This window comes from Melanerpes formicivorus, unplaced genomic scaffold (assembly GCF_026170545.1).
Source record: "Melanerpes formicivorus ecotype bairdi unplaced genomic scaffold, bMelFor1.0.p_v2 SCAF_4, whole genome shotgun sequence".
NCBI classification, from domain to species: Eukaryota; Metazoa; Chordata; class Aves; order Piciformes; family Picidae; genus Melanerpes; species Melanerpes formicivorus.
This window is the reverse complement of record NW_027142356.1, coordinates 2,388,400-2,408,606: the sequence shown is the minus strand read 5'-3', so window position 1 is coordinate 2,408,606 and position 20,207 is coordinate 2,388,400. Positions and strand designations below refer to the sequence as shown.

The 20,207-nt window shown below is 48.5% G+C and overlaps 1 protein-coding gene across 1 annotated transcript in view; it reads right to left on the bottom strand.

The window, feature by feature from the left end:
- The window catches only part of GRID2 (glutamate ionotropic receptor delta type subunit 2), a 474,774-nt gene extending 457,194 nt beyond the window's left edge, over nt 1-17,580 (bottom strand). The window contains exon 1 of the mRNA XM_068171063.1: nt 17,303-17,580. Coding sequence (XP_068027164.1) covers nt 17,303-17,576 — 274 coding nt within the window. The 5' untranslated portion in view covers nt 17,577-17,580. The remainder of the gene's footprint in view (nt 1-17,302) is intronic.
- Nucleotides 17,581-20,207: the final 2,627 nt, after the last annotated feature.

Sequence of the window (20,207 nt, the reverse complement as noted above, 5' to 3'; positions counted from 1 at the left end):
CCTTGAAACACAGCCAGGCTTGGGGACTCCACCACCTCCCTGAGCAGCACATTCCAATCCCTGACCACTCTTGCCATGACAAAAATTCTTCCTGATATCCAGTCTAAACCTACCCAGGGGCAGCTTGAGGCCATTCCCTCTTGTCCTATCACTAATTACCTGTGAGAAGAGACCAGCAGCAGCCTCTCCACAAGGTCCTTTCAGGTAGCTGTAGACAGCAATGAGGTCTCCCCTTAGCCTCCTCTTTTTCTCACTGACTATCCCCAGCTCCTTCAGTTGCTCTTCAGATTTCTTCTCCAGGCCCTTCCCAGCTTCCTTGCCCTCCTCTGCCCTGGCTCCAGCACCTCCACATCTCTCTTGTGTTGAGGTGCCCAAAACTGGACACAGCACTCGAGGTGTGGCCTCCCCAGAGCTGAGTCCCAGGGGACAATCCCCTCCCTGCTCCTGCTGGACACAGCATTGTTGATCCTAGACAGGGTGCCTTTGGGTTCCTTGCCCACCTGGGCACACTGCTTGGCACACTGAATAGTTGCTTGCACAAGCAAGTTATAATGAAAAACAAAAAGCAAAAGCAAGTTGTGATGAAAGCTCTTGCAAACAACAACTGCTAACTGGCAAGATAATTGACACATTAAAGGTACACAGGTGAAAAAGAGATGTTCCCTTCCCTTTCTGGATGGCATAATAAATACTAATGCTGGGGGGGGAAAAAAAGTTCAATAATAAGCTTGAATTAATGATATGTTTATTGAGGCACAGTGAAGTAAATGAATGCCAGAAGTTGGCAGAGAGCCAGATGAGTAATAAACAGTTTTAAGACTGTCTGGAGACAGAGTTGAGAATATTATAGTCATCAGCCAGCTGAAAACAGCCTCAGGGTAATTATAAGCATTTGCAACCGATTAAAGAGAGCATGATTCTTTTATGAGTCTTTATTAAACTTGCATTAAAACTTTAAATGATCTGAAAATGTTATGGTTTCAAGCAGATTTTCATCAAATGGTCATCATCTCCTCGGGATTGATGGGGTCCAAGCCCCAGGGAAGGGGAAGAGTACCTTTTGGCCAAAGGCTTGCCTAAATAGTGAGGGCAATCCCAAGCACCAATACAGGCTGGGCAGGGACTGGCTGGAGAGCAGCCCTGAAGAAAAGGCCTTGGGGGTGCTGGGGGAGGAGAAGCTCAACAGGAGCCAGCAGTGAGCACTTGCAGCCCAGAGAGCCAAGCAGAGCCTGGGCTGCAGCAAGAGAAGTGTGGCCAGCAGGGCCAGGGAGGGGATTCTGCCCCTCTGCTCCACTCTGCTGAGACCACAGCTGGAGCATTGTGTCCAGTTCTGGAGCCCCTAGTACAGGAAGGATCTGGAGGTGCTGGAAGGTGTCCAGAGAAAGGCCACAAGCATATGCAGAGGGCTGGAGCTGCTTTTCTATGAGGACAGACTGAGAGAGTTGGGGCAGTTCAGTCTGGAGAAGAGAAGGCTGTGAGGAGAACTTCCAGTATCTGAAGGGGGCTCCAAGAAAGCTGGGGAGGGACATTTTAGGGTGTCAGGGAGTGATAGGACTGGGGGGAATGGAGCAAAACTAGAAGTAGGTAGATTCAGATTGGATGTTAGAAGGAGTTGTTCCCCATGAGGGTGGTAAGACACTTGCACAGGGTGCCCAGGGAGGTGGTGGAAGCCTCATCCCTGGAGGTTTTGAAGGGCAGGCTGGATGTGGCTGTGAGCAACCTGAGGCTGGATGTGGCAGTGAGCAACCTGCTGTAGTGTGAGGTGCCCCTGGCCATGGCAGGATGTTGGAACTGGTTGATCCTTGAGGTCCCTTCCAACCCTAATGACTCTATGATTCTATGATCCTCAGTCATTGCCACCACTACCACTTTGAGGCTAGTGATAACAGATGCCTAGAGCCTGGAGAAGGACTGCAGGCTAGCAAGACTGCACCTGAAATGCGACACAGAAAAATGCTCATCAGTGTGAGCTTCAGCAGGTGCCCAACTCAAAGCCCTCTGTGCATTATAACGCACATAGCAGGGGGAAGAAACAAGAGGAGCTAGAGACACGTGCAGGCCTGCAAGGCAACAATTTTACTGACAGCAGCTTAGGTTGGATGTTTGGAAGCACTTCCTCAGGGAAAGGGGAATCAGACACTGGAATGTGCTGCCCAGGGGGGTGGTGGAGTCACCATCCCTGGAGGTGTTCCAGGCAAGAGTGGGTGTAGCACTTAGTGCCATGGTCTGATGGTGTTGTTAGGTCATAGGCTGGACCTGATGATCTCAGAGGTCAATTCCAGCCTCAGTAATGCTGTGATTCTGTGATACTGAGGTGTGGTGGGTTGGCAGCTAAGACTGGAGTGTTAGGATGGAGGGTTACAAGCTGTTAAGGAAGGATAGGTGGGGAAGATGAGAAGGGAGTGTCACCTCTACATCAATGACCAAAGTCCATGGAGCTCCAGCTGGGGATGGATGAGAGCATGACTGAGAGCTTGTGGATCAGAATTAAGGGCTAGGCAGGGACAGATGATATTATAGTGGTGATTTGCCACAGGCCATATGACCAGGATTAGAGAGAGGATGAGGCGGTCTACAGACAGATATGAGTGGCCTTGCGTTCACATGCCCTGGTCCTCACGGGGGACTTCACCCACCTTGATATCTGTTGGAGGCACAGCAGAGCACAAGCAACCTAGGAGGTTCCTGGAATACACTGATGGTAATTTCATTCTCAAATTGTTGAGGAGTGAATGAGAAAAGGTGCTCTGCTGGACCTAACTCTCACCAACAAGGAGGGGCTGGTAGGGAATGTGGAACTCAATGGCAGCCTTGCCTGCAATGATCACAGCATGTTTGGGTTCAGGATGTAGTCTTGAAACTAGATGATCTTTGAAGTCCTCTTCAATTTAAACCATTCTATGATTTTGTGATATATTCATTTCTAAGAAATGTTTGTGCAAGAAACTGCCAATAGAATTACTTCCTCTATAGGGCTTTAAAGGAGACACCAGGAAAGCAGAGCCCATTCTTCCTGATGGGCATCTGAATATTGTCCTGCTTGCAACACAGGAGGCAGCCTCTCTGCAAGCAGCTCAGCCTTTTGAGTTCCAGTTCTTCTTTCCCAAGATGTTTAAAGGACAAATACTCTGATCCCATACCACTACAGACAATTCATTTGAAAACAACCACCTTCCTGGGGCAGGGATGATGAGAATGTTCTGATTTGTCTTCATAGCTTCACAGACAGATTTATTATGATAAAATCCTCACTAATACAGATCTTGGTCCTCTTTGAGACTGTTGTTTGTTTTCTGTCTTGCTCCAAGATCCTTCCATACATGGAACTTGAGACAGAGTGGCTGGAGAGAAGCCAGGCAGAAAGGGACCTGGGGGTTCTGGTGCAGTGTGCCCAGATGGCCAAGGCAGCCAATGACATCCTGGCCTGCATCAGAAACAGTGTGGCCAGCAGGAGCAGGGAGGTCATTCTGCCCCTGTACTCTGCATTGGTTAGGCCACACCTTGAGTCCTGTGTCCAGTTCTGGGCCCCTCAGTTTAGGAAAGATGTTGAGCTGCTGAAAGGTGTCCAGAGAAGGGCAACAAAGCTGGGGAGGGGTCTGGAGCACAGCCCTGTGAGGAGAGGCTGAGGGAGCTGGGGTTGCTTAGCCTGGAGAAGAGGAGGCTCTGAAGAGACCTTCTTGCTCTCTCCAACTTCCTGAAGGGAGGTTGTAGCCAGGTGGGGGTTGGCCTGTTTGCCCAGGCAACCAGCACCAGAACAAGAGGACACAGTCTCAAGCTGTGCCAGGGGAGGTTTAGGCTGGAGGTGAGGAAGAAATTCTTCCCAGCAAGAGAGATTGGCAATTGGAATGTGCTGCCCAGGGACGTGGTGGAGTCCCCATCCCTGGAGGTGTTTGGGAAGAGCCTGGATGAGGCACTTGGTGCCATGGTTTAGTTGATTAGATGGTGTTGGGTGAAAGGTTGGACTCCATGATCTTGAAGGTCTTTTCTTCCCTGGTTAATTCTGTATTCTGTACCTTTTCAGGTAGCTCACACCCTTCACCCTTACCTGGTGCACAAATAATCTGAAACCCCTATGTATGATACAGAGCAAGAATGGGGAGCAATGAGGAAGTTTCTTTGAGACAGAACCATTCTAAACTGCTAACCTCCTCCCTTTCAGCAAAGTCTTCAATTATTTCAACCTCCATTAGCCCCACAGAGTAAATCCCTTTCATAGCCTTGATGGTTGCTTTGTTTCTTTTCTTTACAAAAAGTTAAGATTAAATTGTCACCTAAAAGAAAGGCAAGCATCCATTGCCACATAGTGTAGAGAGAGTAGGAAAGTCAAAAACTGTAAGCAAAGATATTTATTCTGGGACTTAGAATCATAGGATCATAGAATGGTCTGGGTTGGAAGTGACCTCCAAAGCTCATCCAGTCACAGTATCACAGTATCACAGTATCACTTAGGTTGGAAAGGACCTCGAGGATCATCGAGTCCAACCTATCAACACAGACCCCCATGACTAGACCATGGCACCAAGTGCCATGTCCAATCTCCCCTTGAACGCCTCCAGGGTCGATGACTCAACCACCCCCCTGGGCAACCCGTTCCAATGACGAATGACTTGCTCGGTGAAGAACTTCCTCCTCACCTCGAGTCTGAACCTTCCCTGGCGCAGCTTGAGACTGTGTCCCCTTGTTCTGGTGCTGGTTGCCTGGGAGAAGAGACCAACCCCTTCCCGGCCACAACCACCCCTCAGGTAGTTGTAGAGAGCAATGAGGTCACCCCCGAGCCTCCTCTTCTCCAGGCTAAACAATCCCAGCTCCCTCTGCCTCTCCTCATAGGGCTTGTGTTCAAGGCCCCTCACCAGCCTTGTTGCCCTTCTCAGTCCAATCGTCTCTGCAGTCAGCAGGGACATCCCCAACTAGATCAGGTTGCCCAGGGCCTCATCCAGCCTCACCTTCAATATCTCCAGGGAAGGAGCCTCAACCACCTCCCTGGCCAACCTCTTCCAGTGTTCCACCACCCTCATAGTAAAGATCTTGTTCCTGCCACCCAATCTCAATCTGCTCTGCTCTAGTTTGGAGCCATTGTCCCTCGTCCTGTCCCTCCAGGCCTTTGCAAACAGTCTCTCTCCATCCTCCCTGTAGTCCCCTTCAGGTACTGGCAGGCTGCTATTAGGTCTCCCTGGAGCCTTCTCTTCTCCAGGCTGAACACCCCCAGCTGCCTCAGCCTGTCCTTGTAGCAGAGCTGCTCCAACCCCCTGATCATTTTCATGGTCCTCGTCAGGACCCTCTCCACCAGCTCTGCATCCTTCCCATACTGAGGGCTCCAGAGCTGGATGTAGTAATCCAGGTGAGGTCTCACCTTGGCAGAGCATAGCAGCACACTTGGTAAATGCTGCATAAATCAGCAGTGGTGGCTGAACAACACAGGCTTGATGGGTTTAAACCCACGTGATTAGGTCAGAAACTTGTACAGACAAGTGGGATTTCTTCTTTTCCTGCACAGGTTTTAAAGTTCCACTGCCAACGTGATAAAATAGAAAAGGAAATAAGATACAATTCATCCTCCAGAAACAATCCTATTCCCCTAACCTTTCCAGAGGAAGTGCAGAATTTTGCTCTCTACTTTGGCACCCACAAACCATCCATTTTTAATGTTTCCAAACAGCTAAAGCTTTCTCCCTTTTATCTAAGGAATGCAGAGATACCTACACTGTAAATTGCACCAAATTGGCAGTCATGTTCTTGCAGTGATTGACTGGGTCCTTCATAAAGAATTTACTGCTACAGAAAAGGATCTACATCTTCCTGGGAAATACAGCAAACTGCACACTGCCTGAAGAGTAAGACATGAATTACAAACTCCTGCCCCTTGTTGAGGCACTGCAGGCACAAAAAGCAATTGGGATTCTGGGTTAATTACATATATAGAGTCACAGAATCACAGAAACATTCAGGCTGGAAAAGACCCTCAGGGTCAGCAAGTCCTACCATTAACCCTACTCTACAAGGGTCACCCCTAAACCATAGCTCCCCAAGCACCACATCCAAACCACCTTGAAACACAGCCAGACTTGGGGACTCCACCACCTCCCTGGGCAGCACATTCCAATCCCTGACCACTCTTGCCATAAAAAATTGCCTCCTAGTGTCCAGTCTAAACCTCCCCAGTCACAGATTGAGGCCATTCCGTCTTGTTCCATCACTAATTACCTGTGAGAAGAGACCAGCAGCAGCCTCTCCACAAGGTACTTTCAGGCAGTTGTAGACAGCAATGAGGTCTCCCCTCAGCCTCCTCTGTTTCACATTAACCATCCCCAGCTCCTTCAGTTGCTCTTCATCAGATTTATTCTCCAGGCCCTTCACAGCTTCCTTGCCCTCCTCTGCCCTGGCTCCAGCACCTCCACATCTCTCTTGGATTGAGGTGCCCAAGACTGAAGACAACAGTCAAGGTGTGGCCTCCCCGGAGCTGAGGACAAGGGTCTGTATACTCTAGGTTAATTGCTCATATACTCTGGGCTCACACATTCAGGTCTCCAATGATTATTTCTCTTGCTTTCCCCTGCAACTAAACATGTAAGGCTCTTTTTCACACTACTCTTTCGGGTCAGATGCCAGTCTGTGTGTGAGGCTGGATTTATTGTTCCAGATGGAAAATTGTTTGCTTTGAACTTGAAACCACAAAATAAAGTTGTAACAACTTGGCAAAGCTTCCTCAAGCATTTTTGCAGATGTCTGTGGCTTTTGTATTTAACAAGTCTAAACTTTGCAGTTTGTGAAGGTACAGGTTACAGGTTTGTACTTTCCATTCTGAAAATGGCCTGACGGCCAAGAAGGCCAATGGGATCCTGGGGTGCATTCAGAGGAGTGTGTCCTGCGGCGCTATGGGGGTTCTCACCCCCTTTACTCTGCCCTAGTGAGGCCCCTCCTGGAATATTGCATCCCTCTCTGGGCTCTCCAGGTCAAGAGGGATAGGGATCTGCTGGAGAGAGTCCAACAGAGGGCTACAAGGATGACTAGGGGAGTGTAGCACTGCCTGTTGAGGAGAGGCTGAGAGCCCTACAGCTGTTTAGTCTGGAGAGGAGAAGGCTGAGAGGGGATCTGATCATCAGTCATAAGATCACAGGATGTTAGGGGTTGGAAGGGACCTTTGAAGACCATCAAGTCCAAATCCCTGCCAGAGCAGGAGCATAGAATCCAGCACAGGTCACACAGGAACACATCCAGACAGGGCTGGAAAGGCTCTAGAGAAGGAGACTCCACAACCTCTCTGGGCAGCCTGCTCCAGGGCTCTGGGACCCTCACAGTGAAGAAGTTCCTAATCATGTTGAGGTGGAACCTCCTGTGCTGGAGTTTCTATCCATTGCACCTTGTCCTATCCCAGGGTGCAACTGAGCAGAGCCTGTGTCCTCCCTCTTTGACCCCCAGCCCTCAGATATTCATAAACATTTATTAAATCCCCTCTAAGTCTTCTCCAGACTAAACAGCCCCAGGGCTCTCAGCCTCTCCTCATAAGGCTCATGCTCCAGTCCCTTCAGCATCCTTGTAGATCTCCATTGGACTCTCTCCAGCTGACCAATGTCTGTCAATATCTGAAGGCTGGGGGTCAGGAAGGAAAGGACAGGAACAGCTCTGCTCAGTTGCACCCTGGGATATGACAAGGGACAGTGAATGTAGAGTGCAGCATGGGAAGTTACATCTCAACATAAGGAGGAACTTCTTCACTGTGAGGGTCCCAGAGCACTGGAACAGGCTGCCCAGAGAGGTTGTGGAGTCTCCTTCTCTGGAGCCTTTCCAGCCCTGTCTGGATGTGCTCCTGTGTGACCTGTGCTGGATTCACTGGCCCTGCTCTGGCAGGGGGGTTGGACTTGATGATCTCCAGAGGTCCCTTCCAACCCCTAACATCCTGTGAGCCTGTAATGTCATTGCTGAAATGTGTGCTGGGGGCTTTAATTCAGAGAACTGGTGTCAGAGTTGCCCAGCCTTGATGCCCACTTGTAAGAAGATACAGAGCTACCCTCTGCAGCACAGCGATCCTGCAGTTTGAGCTGAGCAGCCGATAATAAAAAGAGCAGAATGTAAGTAGCTGATGTAGCCGCTTAAACGAAGTGAATTTGGCTTGTACATCCTGTGTGGATAGTCATTTTAATAGCAGCTTGAGAAAGGCATCGGTCTCCTGCATAATTTCACCACATTTCATGACGCCTACGTTTGAACGCTGCAAGATGACTGCGCTCCATGGCACCGGGAGCGACACAGATCTGTCCTTGAGTGCTTCTAATAGCCTCAGATGAAATTTTCCTCAGCAAGATCAGATATCATGCCCTGAGCAGACCTTTATCTTGGTTTACCTCAGGGAATAAACCACAATGAATACAGGGGGACTTTCACAGAATCATAGAATCAACCAGGTTGGAAAAGACCTCAGAGATCATCAAGCCCAACCTATGACCTCATACCTAACATCTCCTGACAAATAAACCATGGCTCCAAGTGCCACATCCAAGCATTTCTTGAACACCTCCAGTGATGGTGACTCCACCACCTCCCTGGGCAGCACATCCCAATGACCAATCTCTCTTGCTGGGAAGAACTTCCTCCTCACCTCCAGCCTAAACTTCCCCTGGCACAGCTTGAGACTGTGTCCTCTTGTTCTGGTGCTGGGTGCCTGGAAGAAGAGACCAACCCCCACCTGGTTACAACCTCCCTTCACGGAGCAAGAAGGTCTCCCCTGAGCCTCCTCTTCTCTCCAGGCTAAGCAACCCCAGCTCCCTCAGCCTCTCCTCACAGGGCTGTGCTCCAGACCCCTCCCCAGCTTCCTTGCCCTTCTCTGGACACCTTGCAGCATTTCAACATCTTTCCTGAACTGAGGAGCCCAGAACTGGACACAGGACTCAAGGTGTGGCCTAAGCAGTGCTGAGCACAGGGCAGAATGACTTCCCTGCTCCTGCTGACCACACTGTTCCTGATGCAGGCCAGAATGGCCTTCTTGGCCCCGTGGGCACACTGCTGGCTCATGTTCAGCCACTGTCCACCTGTACCCCCAGGTCCCTCTCTGCCTGGCTGCTCTCCAGCTACTCTGACGCCAATACTTTCCTCTCTGAGAAATAATTTTGTGTAGGGATTTAATTCAACAATTCACAGCTAAATACTTCAGTTGTATTACTGAAATTGCCTCCAGCCATGATTTACTCTCTAAAACAAATTGTGCCTCCCAGATTCAAAATCAATTTTCCTGCAGCAAAAACCCTCAGCAAGTTCCTGATGATACAAAACTGGGGGGTGGCTATGGAGACCTCACGTAACATAATGATGCATACCCTGGGAATCAAACACCACCCTATACCAAACAAAAAAAACCAAACAACCCTCCAGGGAAGTGTCAGTGCTTCAGAGGACTGTGAGGCACATACCAATGATGTTCCTACTATGAATTTTTTCTGGAGCCCCTATTACAAGAGGGATCTGGAGGTGCTGGAAGGTGTCCAGAGAAGGGCCACGAGGATGAACAGAGGGCTGGAGCACCTCTCCTACGAGAACAGACTGAAGGAGTTGGGGCTGTTCCGTCTGGAGAAGAGAAGGCTCCCAGGTGACCTCATTGTGGCCTTCCAGGATCTGAAGGGGGCTACAAGAAGGCTGTGGAGGGACTGCTCAGGATCTCAGGTAGTGATAGGACTAGGGGGAATGGAATGGAGCTGGAGGTGGGGAGATTCAGGCTGGAGGTGAGGAGGAAGTTCTTCCCCATGAGAGTGGTGAAGCCCTGGAATGGGTTGTCCAGGGAGGTGATTGAGGCCCTGTCCCTGGAGGTGTTTAATCCCAGGTTGGATGAGGCTCTGGCCAGGCTGATCTAGTGTGGGGTGTCCCTGCCCGTGTCAGGGGGGTGGGAACTAGATGGTCCTTGATGTCCCTTCCAGCCCTGACTGATTCTGTGATACTATGATACTGTACTATGAATTTGATTTTAATGCATGTTGTTGATACCCCACCTACTTCAATGTCTAATACCAAGTGTTACTTCAAACTGTCTAATATTAACTGCTGGGAGCAGTCAAACCGAGCAAAGTTTCCAACTAGCAGTTAGGTTTTGGTCTTTAAGAGCTGCAAGAAGAAATAAATCTCAGAGTGTGGCAGATCCTCTCAAGCAAGCTGAGGAGAGTGGCTGAAATCTTCCAGAAGCAATTGCAGCCACCACCAGCTGCACCAACACTGACCTGGACTTCCACCCTGTGCCTGCATGCCCAGTCCTGATTTCTTTCAGTAGCAGTCACAGAAATGAACTGTAATGCTCCTCAGCCCTGTGGGGCTGGGAGTGCTGGGGGACAACAAGTTCTGCATGGGACAGCAATGTGTCCTGATGGCCAAGAAGACCAATGGGATCCTGGGGGGCATTCAGAGGAGTGTGTCCAGCAGAGCCAGGGAGGTTCTCCTCCCCCTCTACTCTGCCCTGCTGAGACCTCACCTGGAATATTGCATCCAGTTCTGGGCTCCCCAGCTCAAGAGGGACAGGGATCTGCTGGAGAGAGTCCAAGGGAGGGCTACAAGGATGATCAAGACACTGTAGCAGTGCTGTATGAGGAGAGGCTGAGAGCCCTGGGGCTGTTTAGTCTGGAAAAGAGAAGACTTAGAGGGGATATTAATAAATGTTTATAAATATCTGAGGGCTGGAGGTCAAGGGAGAGGGGACAGGCTCTGCTCAGTTGCACCTTGGGATAGGATAGGCAGCAATGGATATACACAGGAGCACAGGAGGTTCCACCTCACCTTCAAGAGGAACTTCTTCACTGTGAGGGTCCCAGAGCCCTGGAGCAGGCTGCCCAGAGAGGTTGTGGAGTCTCCTTCTCTGGAGCCTTTCCAGCCCCATCTGGATGTGTTCCTGTGTGACCTGTGCTGGATTCTATGGTTCTGCTCTGGCAGGGGGGTTGGAATCAAAGATCTTTGGGGGTCCCTTCCAGCCCCTAACATCCTGTGAGCCTTGGTTCTTAAGACAAGTCTCTTTTATAAAGCCCAAACAGATGCTGTGGTTTTCAAAAGTAGCTCTCATCCAGAGACCCATCTCAGTGAATTACTGTCTCAGACATCACTAAATCATGGAATAATTAGAGCTGGATGGGACTTCAGGAGATCATACAGTCCAGCCTCATGTACAAAATAGGTTGAATACTGAATCCAGACTTCGTTACTAACTTCTCCATTAACAAGTGACTTCAGATTGTCTTTTCACACCCTGACTTTCCCTGCCCTTCCCTCTGTGTAAGCTCCATTAGAGAATCTTAGAAGAGACAATGTGCACTGCAGACATGTTCAAAGTGCTCTGAGTCTATCAGTACAAGCACAGGAAAAGGGGAGAATGTGATGTAATATGTTTATAATGTGCTCCTGGCAAATATATCAGCATGGGCATCATGAAAATTACTGCCCTAGTTCTGCCACAGGTGCCTCCTGTTCCTGCCACATGAGCTACACCTCCAATGTCCTGAGTGTCCAACCCCGCAGGTGTGCACAGGGAACAGCCTATTTCATACCCAGCAATCCTGCACCCTACAAATCCCTCTGCAAAGTCATTCTCTGCCTCTCCCTTCCCTCTCTGCTCCCGTGGGAGATGCTCCCCATCAGGGAATGCTGGGGGAGTATCTCAAGGCTCTTAGGCCTGGCTGGGCCTAGTGCCAGGAGGAGAAGGGGGGAGGGGCAGTCTCAGACCTGGCCAGGCTGAGACCAGCCTAACAATATGGGGGGAAAAAAGAGCCCTGGGGGGTTTTGGGTACACCCTCAGGTGGGGAGAAGGGAAGTGTTGGGAGGCTTTTGGGTGTGCTGTAGGGGACTCTGTGTGCTTTGGGATTCTTTTGTCACTATGCTTTGCAGCTCCTGTAAAACACCAACTGCTTTTCCATTTAAACTTTCCATCACTTCTGCAATCCATTTTCCATGAGTGTCATTCTTTTGTCCCTTTCTTGGGCCAAGAGAGGATCTGCCTGGCCTCAAGCCAAGACAATCAAATACTGGCAGAGAGAATTAAAAACAGGCAAAACACTGTGCCAAGCCTAATGGTTTCACCTGAAACAGGGCAGTGAGAATCAGAGAGACATCATTCCAGTAGGAGCAAGAAGGGGGAGCGGAGTGACAGAGAACAGCTCTCATGGCAATGGAAATAAAAATGAGGCCTCAGGTTAGAGGTGCTGATTTCAAATCTCTGCTGCCTTATTCCTTATTTAAAGTGGAGGAGGAGACAGCCAAAAAAATCATCAACAGAACATTGTATAAAGCAACTGCAGGCAGCAAAAGGAGTACAGAAAGGGCTTGCTGCTTGAGGATGGCTGTTGGAATCAAGAATTTAGCACAGTTTAAAGAAACATTCTGTTTCTGCACAGGCAATGGCCCTATTTGGACTTAAAATTCAGGGTACACTAAAAATGTTTCTGTTCAAGGCAGTGGTACCAAGCTATGTGCACACAGATATGGAAAAGACACCATCAAAGTCTCCTCAGAACCCCCAACAACATAAACGGTTAGAAAGGGGAAAGATATAACAGTATGTACTAAATGGAGAGGGTCCAGAGGAGGCCCACAAAAATGATCATGGGGTTGGAGCACAGGCTGAGGGAGCTGGGAGTGTTCAGCCTGAAGAGAGGACTCCAGGGAGACCTACTAGCAGCCTGCCAGTACCTGAAGGGGGCTACAGGAAGGCTGCAGAGAGACTGTTTGCAAAGGCCTGCAGGGACAGGACCAGGGACAATGGCTTCAAACTAGAGCAGAGCAGATTGAGATTGGATGTTAGGAAGAAGTTCTTTAGTATGAGGGTAGTGGACCACTGGAACAGATTGCCCAGGGAGGTGGTTGAGGCTCCTTCCCTGGAGATACTGAAGGTGAGGCTGGATGAGGCCCTGGGCAACCTGATCTAGTTGGGGATGTCCCTGCTGAGTGTGGGGAGGTCGGACTGGATGAGCTTTGGAGGTCCCTTCTAAGTACCATTCTGTGATTCTATAAATAATACTAAATGAAATATTCCAAAAATCCCAACTCTTAGCTGGAAGCTTTTGGGATTTGTTTTTTGTTGGGGGGTGTGTTCCCTATCCTATGACAAGCAGCATTGCGGTGATCATTCGTTATACCTCAGAATTCTCCTATTCATCATTTTCTATCCTTCTAATTTAAGCATTTATTATGCAGTCAGAGACCCAAAATCAATAACATCTGACCTGAATGAAGCAGAGATTATGCACAGCAAATCGCTGAAGCGAGCATTTTCCTGGAACTTAAAGATTTCAAGTTTGAAAATAAGTTTTAAATTGTTCACTCAAACCAGTTATGATTGCTTGTGAATAATGGATGCCTCTGAGGGAAACAGGTCTGCTGCAGAGCAAGTTCCATAGGGAAAAAACCAACCCAAAATCCTCGGCTGAGATTCTACCTGGAGCTCTGTGGCCAGTTCTGGAGCCTCTGTCCCAGGAAGGATCTGGAGGTGCTGGAAGGTGTCCAGAGAAGGGCCACGAGGATGAGCAGAAGGCTGGAGCTGCTCTGCTATGAGGACAGACTGAGAGAGTTGGGGCTGTTCAGTCTGGAGAAGAGAAGGCTCTGAGGAGACCTTCTTGTGTCCTTCCAGGATCTGAAGGGGGCTACAAGAAAGCTGGGGAGGGACTTTTGAGGGTATCATCTAGTATTAAGACTAAGGGGAATGGAGCAAAACTAGAAATGGGGAGATTGAGATTGGATGTGAGGAAGAAGTTGTTCCCCATCAGGGTAGTGACAGACTGGCACAGGTTGCCCAGAGAGGTGGTGGCAGCCTCCTGCCTGGAGGTGTTTGCAGCCAGGCTGGATGTGGCTGTGAGCAACCTGCTGTAGTGTGAGGTGTCCCTGCCCATGGCAGAGGTGTTGGAACTGGCTGATCCTTGAGGTCCCTTCCAGCCCTGACAATTCTGTGATTCTATGAAAAAATTAGCAAAAGAATGAACCTACAGAAGACAAATCTGTCCAGCTCTCCTCTGAGCTGTAGAAAAATCCCTGTACCAAAGCCTGCTGAGTCACAGAGCTGCTGGGCATAGTCTTGGGATGCTGTGCTCTGTGCCACACTTACTCTGTCACACAATAACCATCAATCCAGCAGCTTTCAGGAGTGCTGGATCAGCTCTAAAATGAAAGAACATTGTCTCCTTCAGGCCCTCCTCCTCAAGCTTTCTGCTCAACAGAATTTAGTTCTTACGTTTATGAATAGCAGCTCACCCTTGCCAAGGCCTCTGAGCTACATTCCCCACTGCTTCATTTATGGCTATTAAATATATGCCAACAAACAGGCGACATTCACTGCACAGAAATAATTTTACAGGATGTAAAAGTCTTACACAGGGACTCTTGAATTGCCTCTGAACAACAAGAGAGCTTGCTCAAATCTTTTATGCTTCATAAAAACTGACAGAATAGAAAGCCAGAGAAATTCTCCCTTTATCCACAGCACCACAGAATGTTAAGGCTTGGAAAGGACCTTGAAAGCTCATCCAGTCCAAGCCCCCTGCCAGAGAAGGAGCACCTAGAGCAGGTCACACAGTGTGGTAGTTTTAGGCTATGCCTTTAAAGCTTTTCACAGATCTTGAGCAGAAAAGTTGCAAAATGTAAATAAATCACTTTTGGGTGTAAAAAGGAAAACAAAGGTCATTCTAAACAATCCCATTGGAGAGATATGAAACTTAAACTGGTTGTACCAAAACAATTCTCCTCTCCTCTCCTCTCCTCTCCTCTCCTCTCCTCTCCTCTCCTCTCCTCTCCTCTCCTCTCCTCTCCTCTCCTCTCCTCTCCTCTCCTCTCCTCTCCTCTCCTCTCCTCTCCTCTCCTCTCCTCTCCTCTCCTCTCCTCTCCTCTCCTCTCCTCTCCTCTCCTCTCCTCTCCTCTCCTCTCCTCTCCTCTCCTCTCCTCTCCTCTCCTCTCCTCTCCTCTCCTCTCCTCTCCTCTCCTCTCCTCTCCTCTCCTCTCCTCTCCTCTGTTCTTCACTCTGGAGAGATGCTAACTTGCTTCTGCTTGACCTTGGCTGCATTGTTTTGGTTAAGTCTAACAGCAACTTTCTCTGCTCCTTTCTTTTCTCTCCTTTGTACAAGGGGGTACAAGGAGGGGCAGAAAAGGAGAAGCTGGTAGCTTCCCCTGGTCTTTGACCAGGGAGGTTCTTGTGCTGTTTGTTAATTGTAAATCCTTGTAGATATTGTAACTCCTGGGTATTTTGCACACATTCATTGCATTCCAGTGTGGATTGTAGTTTGGCTGTAAATACAGCTTCCATTTGCTTCCACCCGGACTAGTCTGGCAAAGGTAATGTTGGGGGCAAAATTTCAACCCACCACACACAGGAACACATCCAGGCAGGTTTTGAATGTCTCCAGAGAGGGAGACTCCACACCTCCCCTCTGCAGCCTCTGCCAGTCTTCCATCACCCTCACAAGGAAAAAAATACTTCCTCATGTATTAGCTAACTCTAACAAAGGAATTACCAAACCAACCTTGTGAAAGTTGATGGATTTTGGAAAGAGATTTCTCTGAGGCTGTGGCAGTTCAGGCTGGGTGCCTCCTGTTACTGCTACCTAAGCTACATCTCTGGTGTCCTGAGTGTCCAGTCCAGAAGTTGTGCACAGGAAACAGTCTATTTCATACCCATAATATCCTGCACCCTATAAATCCATCTTGTGACAGTTTTAGGCTATGCCTTTAAAAAGCTAGCTGCAGATTTTTGGGCAGGAGAGTGGAGAAGTACCAACAAATCCACAGTTGGGTGTAAAAAGGGAAACAAGAGATTAGTCTAAACAGATGTCATTGGTCAGGTGTGTGGGATGTAGTTCTAATGATCTCACATTCCAGTTTCACTCCTTTTTCTCTGCTGGCATGCTCATGCTGCTTCGCTGGAGGACCCTTAGCAGCTAACCTTGCAGATAAGCATTACTGACTTTTAATGACTCTTTGAGCTAACTGAACTCTCTCTGACATTCTCTTTTCTCTTTTTCTTTTAATTAGCCAGAGGTAAAAAGGAAAAGAGAGGTTGGGGGTAATCGAGGCAGCCTCCTCCTGGACAGGAACTATTGCATTCAGATAAATGGCTGGCTTGCTTCTGCTCCAGATTATAGAGCTGACTGAACGCTGAGATGCTGTTGCATGGGTTCTCTGGCTTCAAGTCCTAAGACTTTGTGAGATGTACTATTTTCTAAAAGGAAATCTGCTTAGGCAGAGACTGTGTGAACCCTCTTTTATTGCTCATTAGATCAAGCTAGGAGCTGTGCCAGGGGAGGTTTAGGCTGGATGTTAGGAAGGAGTTCTTCATAGAAAGAGAGATTGGCCATTGGGATGTGCTGCCCAGGGAGGTGGTGGAGTCACCATCACTGGAGGTGTTTAGGAAGAGACTGGATGGGGCTCTTGGTGCCATGGTTTAGTTGATTAGATGGTGCTGGGTGATAGGTTGGACTCTATGATCCCAAAGCTCTCTTCCAACCTGGTTAATTCTATTCTATTCTATTCTATTCTATTCTATTCTATTCTATTCTATTCTATTCTATTCTATTCTATTCTATTCTATTCTATTCTATTCCATTCCATTCCATTCCATTCCATTCCATTCCATTCCATGCTGTTTTCTCCTTGTGAATACCTGTGTAATATTGTAACTTCTGCATATTTGTACTTATACATTGCATTCCATTGCAGAGTGTAGCAATAAGCTTGCATAATACAGCTTCCATTTGCTTCCCTGACTGAGTTTTTGTTAATGTGGGTGGGTTAAACCATCACACATCTGCAAAGTCATTCTCTGCCTCTTTCTTCCCTCTCTTTGCTCCCATGGGAGATGCTCCCTATTGGGTAGTGGTAGGAGAGAATCTCAAGGCTCTTAGGCATGGCTAGGCCTAATGTCAGGAGAAGGTGGTAGGGGCAGTCTCATACCTGTCCAGGCTGAGACCAGCCTAGCAGTGGTGGGGGAAGGAAGAGCCCTGGGGGTTTTGGGTGTACCCTCAGGTGGGGAGAAGGGAAATGTTGGGGACCTTTGGGTGTGCTGGAAGAGACTCTGTATGCTTTGGGGTAATTGTGTCACTATGCTTGTAGCTCCTCTAAAACACTGATTGCTTTTCCATTTAAACTTTCCATCACTTCTGCAATCCATTTGTGTGATGAGTGTCATTCTTTTGCCGCTCTCAGGGGCAAGAGAGGATCTGCCTGGCTTCAAACCAGGACAGAGGTGCAGCGAACTGCTGCCAGATCCACTAATGCTCCAAAGCAAAGCAATCTATCAACAGGCTATAAAGATGTGACATGGCTGCTTGCCAGGGAGTCATGGAAGCGCTAGATAAACACTCACCATAGTCACTGTCATAAAAAACAATGAACTTCTGCCAGGCATACTCGGTGACCACCCTCAAGATGACATCATTCAGGTAGACAGGGGGCCGGACGGAGAGCGTGTAGTCGTCATTGCGGCTGCTCCTGGTGAGCCCGCAGCCGCTCCGCGGTGTTCCTGCCGTGGAGCGCTGGATGAAGAGGTGAGGGATGTGCATGGCATCTGCCAGCGACTGCAGGGAGCCTGCTGAGGTGCAGCCAATGGAGCTGACGAGGGCCAGGATGCCTTGGTTCATCAGGTCACAGGCTGGAAGAAAGCACAGTGATATGCAAGGTAAGAGTGGTTCAGAGCAGAGGGTCTCTTTTGCTCTTGAAACATAGGCACTGGGAATTGAAACAGAACAGAATACAGAGTTAACCAGGTTGGAAAAGACCTTCGAGATCATAGAATCATTAGGGTTGGAAGGGACCTCAAGGATCAGCCAGTCCCAACCCCTCTGCCATGGCCCGGGACACCTCACACTACAGCAGGTTGCTCACCAGCTGCAAAAACCTCCAGGCATGAGGCTGCCACCACCTCCCTGAGCAACCTGTGCCAGTCTCTCACCACCCTCATGGGGAACAACTTCTTCCTAACATCCAATTTCAATCTACCCACTTTTAGTGTTTTTCCATTGCCCCTAGTCCTATCATTACCTGACACCCTAAAAAGTCCCTTCCCAGTCCAACCTATCACCCAACACCATCTAATCAACTAAACCATGGCACTGAGGACCTCATCCAATCCTGTTTTCAACACCTCCAGTGATGGTGACTCTACCACCTCCATAATTAGCCCATTGCAATGGCCAATCAAGTTCAGTCAAGTGAGATATGGATAAAGTTTTACAACTTGAATAATTGAGACATAAAATTTATTCATTTCACAAGGCTTCCCCAGTCACTTTGACCTGTCTTCAGTGAGAGCTGAGTAGAAGGTGTGATTGCTGCCACAGAACCAGTGTGATGGGTGGGAAAGGGCTGCTGGAGGCTTCTAGTCCTGCTTCAGGTGATGCCTGCTGCCAGGCCAAGCTGAGTACCCGCCTTTTGGGGAAAGTTTAGGCTTGGTCTTAGAAAGAAGTTCTTCACAGACAGAGAGATTGGCCTTTGGAATGTGCTGCCCAGGGAGAGGCTGGGGTCGACATCCCGGGAGGTGTTTAAGAACAGCCTGGATGAGGCACTCAGTGCCACAGCCTGGTTGATTAATTAGAGTTGGGTGATCGGTTGGACTTGATTTTGGAGGTCTCCTCTGATCTGGTTGATTCTGTGGTTCTGTGAAAGCTAGAAGGATGCCCAGGTTGACCTTGCCGAGAAATTTATTATCCCTTGGAAATGAGACCCATCCCTGGGTCTTCTGAGGAACATTAGGAACTGATTCTGCCTACCAAATGAACATGACCGCCCCAGGAGATGAGCACTCTTCAAAGTTTAGCACAACAGCTCCATGAATAGGATCTTTGCATTACACGGAGAAAATACAATGAAATAATGGCTCAGGCTTCCTATCAACTTTTCTAGACAACTGAATATAGCATAGAATCATAGCATCACAGCATCATAGAATCATAGCATCATAGAATCAATAAAGTTGGAAAAGACCTCAGAGATCATCAAGTCCAACCTATCACCCAACACCTCCTGACAACTAAACCATGGCTCCAAGTGCCACATCCAATCCCTTTTTGAACACCTTCAGGGATGGTGACTCCACTACCTCCCTGGGCAGCACATTCCAAGGGCCAATTACTCTTTCTGGGAAGAGCTTTCTCCTCACCTCCAGCCTAAACTTCCCCTGGCACAGCTTGAGACTGTGTCCTCTTGTTCTGGTGCTAGTTGCCTGGGAGAAGAGACCAACCCCCATCTGACTTTCAGGTATGATTATCTATATTAAATTGCCCAAGCAAAAACTGAGTTGCTTCTGGGTTTTGAGAGATATGTGCAAAAATCTTAGAACTTCTTCCTAACATTCAGTCTGGATCTACCCATTTCTAGTTTTGCTCCATCCCCCCCCTTCTATCACTCCCTGACACCCTCAGAAGTCCCTCCCCAGCTTTCTTGTAGCCTCCTTCAGATACTGGAAAGCCACAGTTAGGTCTCCTCAGAGCCTTCTCTTCTCCCGGCTGAACAACTTCAATACTGACGACACTCACAGTGATACCAAAGGTGTTTAGTGTGAATAATGTTAATGCAATCAATCAATATCAACAGAATTAATAATTATTAGGTCTGCACTTTTGAAAGATTACACTGTGAAATAAAGCAAAGCAGAGGCAGATGTTTATATTGGGTTTCTAGAAGACTTGAGCACTAGAATGAAGGAACAACATGGGCTTGGTGCATAGTTCCCCAGAACACACAGGGAGCAATGTTTTGAAGTAGTCAGTTTGCCACTGGCAAAGCTCCACATGCAGTTAAGTAGAGTTTACACATGTTAATTAGGTAATGGGACAGCAAAGTGTAATGGTTTAAATCAGAACAACATGTGTTAAACTGACCCAGCAGGTTAGCCTGGCTGTTTTCCTAACACAGGAGTGAGGGAAAAGTAGCACACAAAAACTCAGGATTGAGATGAAAGGAAGCGAGATAAGCATAGGTTTACTGAGCAAAATCAGACAGCCATGGTACAAAATGCACAGCTCCCTCAGCTCTTTGCAGGAAAGGCACAGCAGAAGCAAGAGCCAAAAGCCCAAGCCAGGAAACCACTCCTTCATCCCTCCTTGTCCTGCCAGCAGAAAAGACAACACCCAAGAACCTGGAACCCAGAAGCAGCAGCCAGAACCCTAGGCCTCCCATCATACAATCTGAACTTCAAGCCCCATGATACTTTGCTCCATCCAGCACATTCAATTTGAAGCTGGCATGAGTGCAGCATGGATGACAGCAGCAAA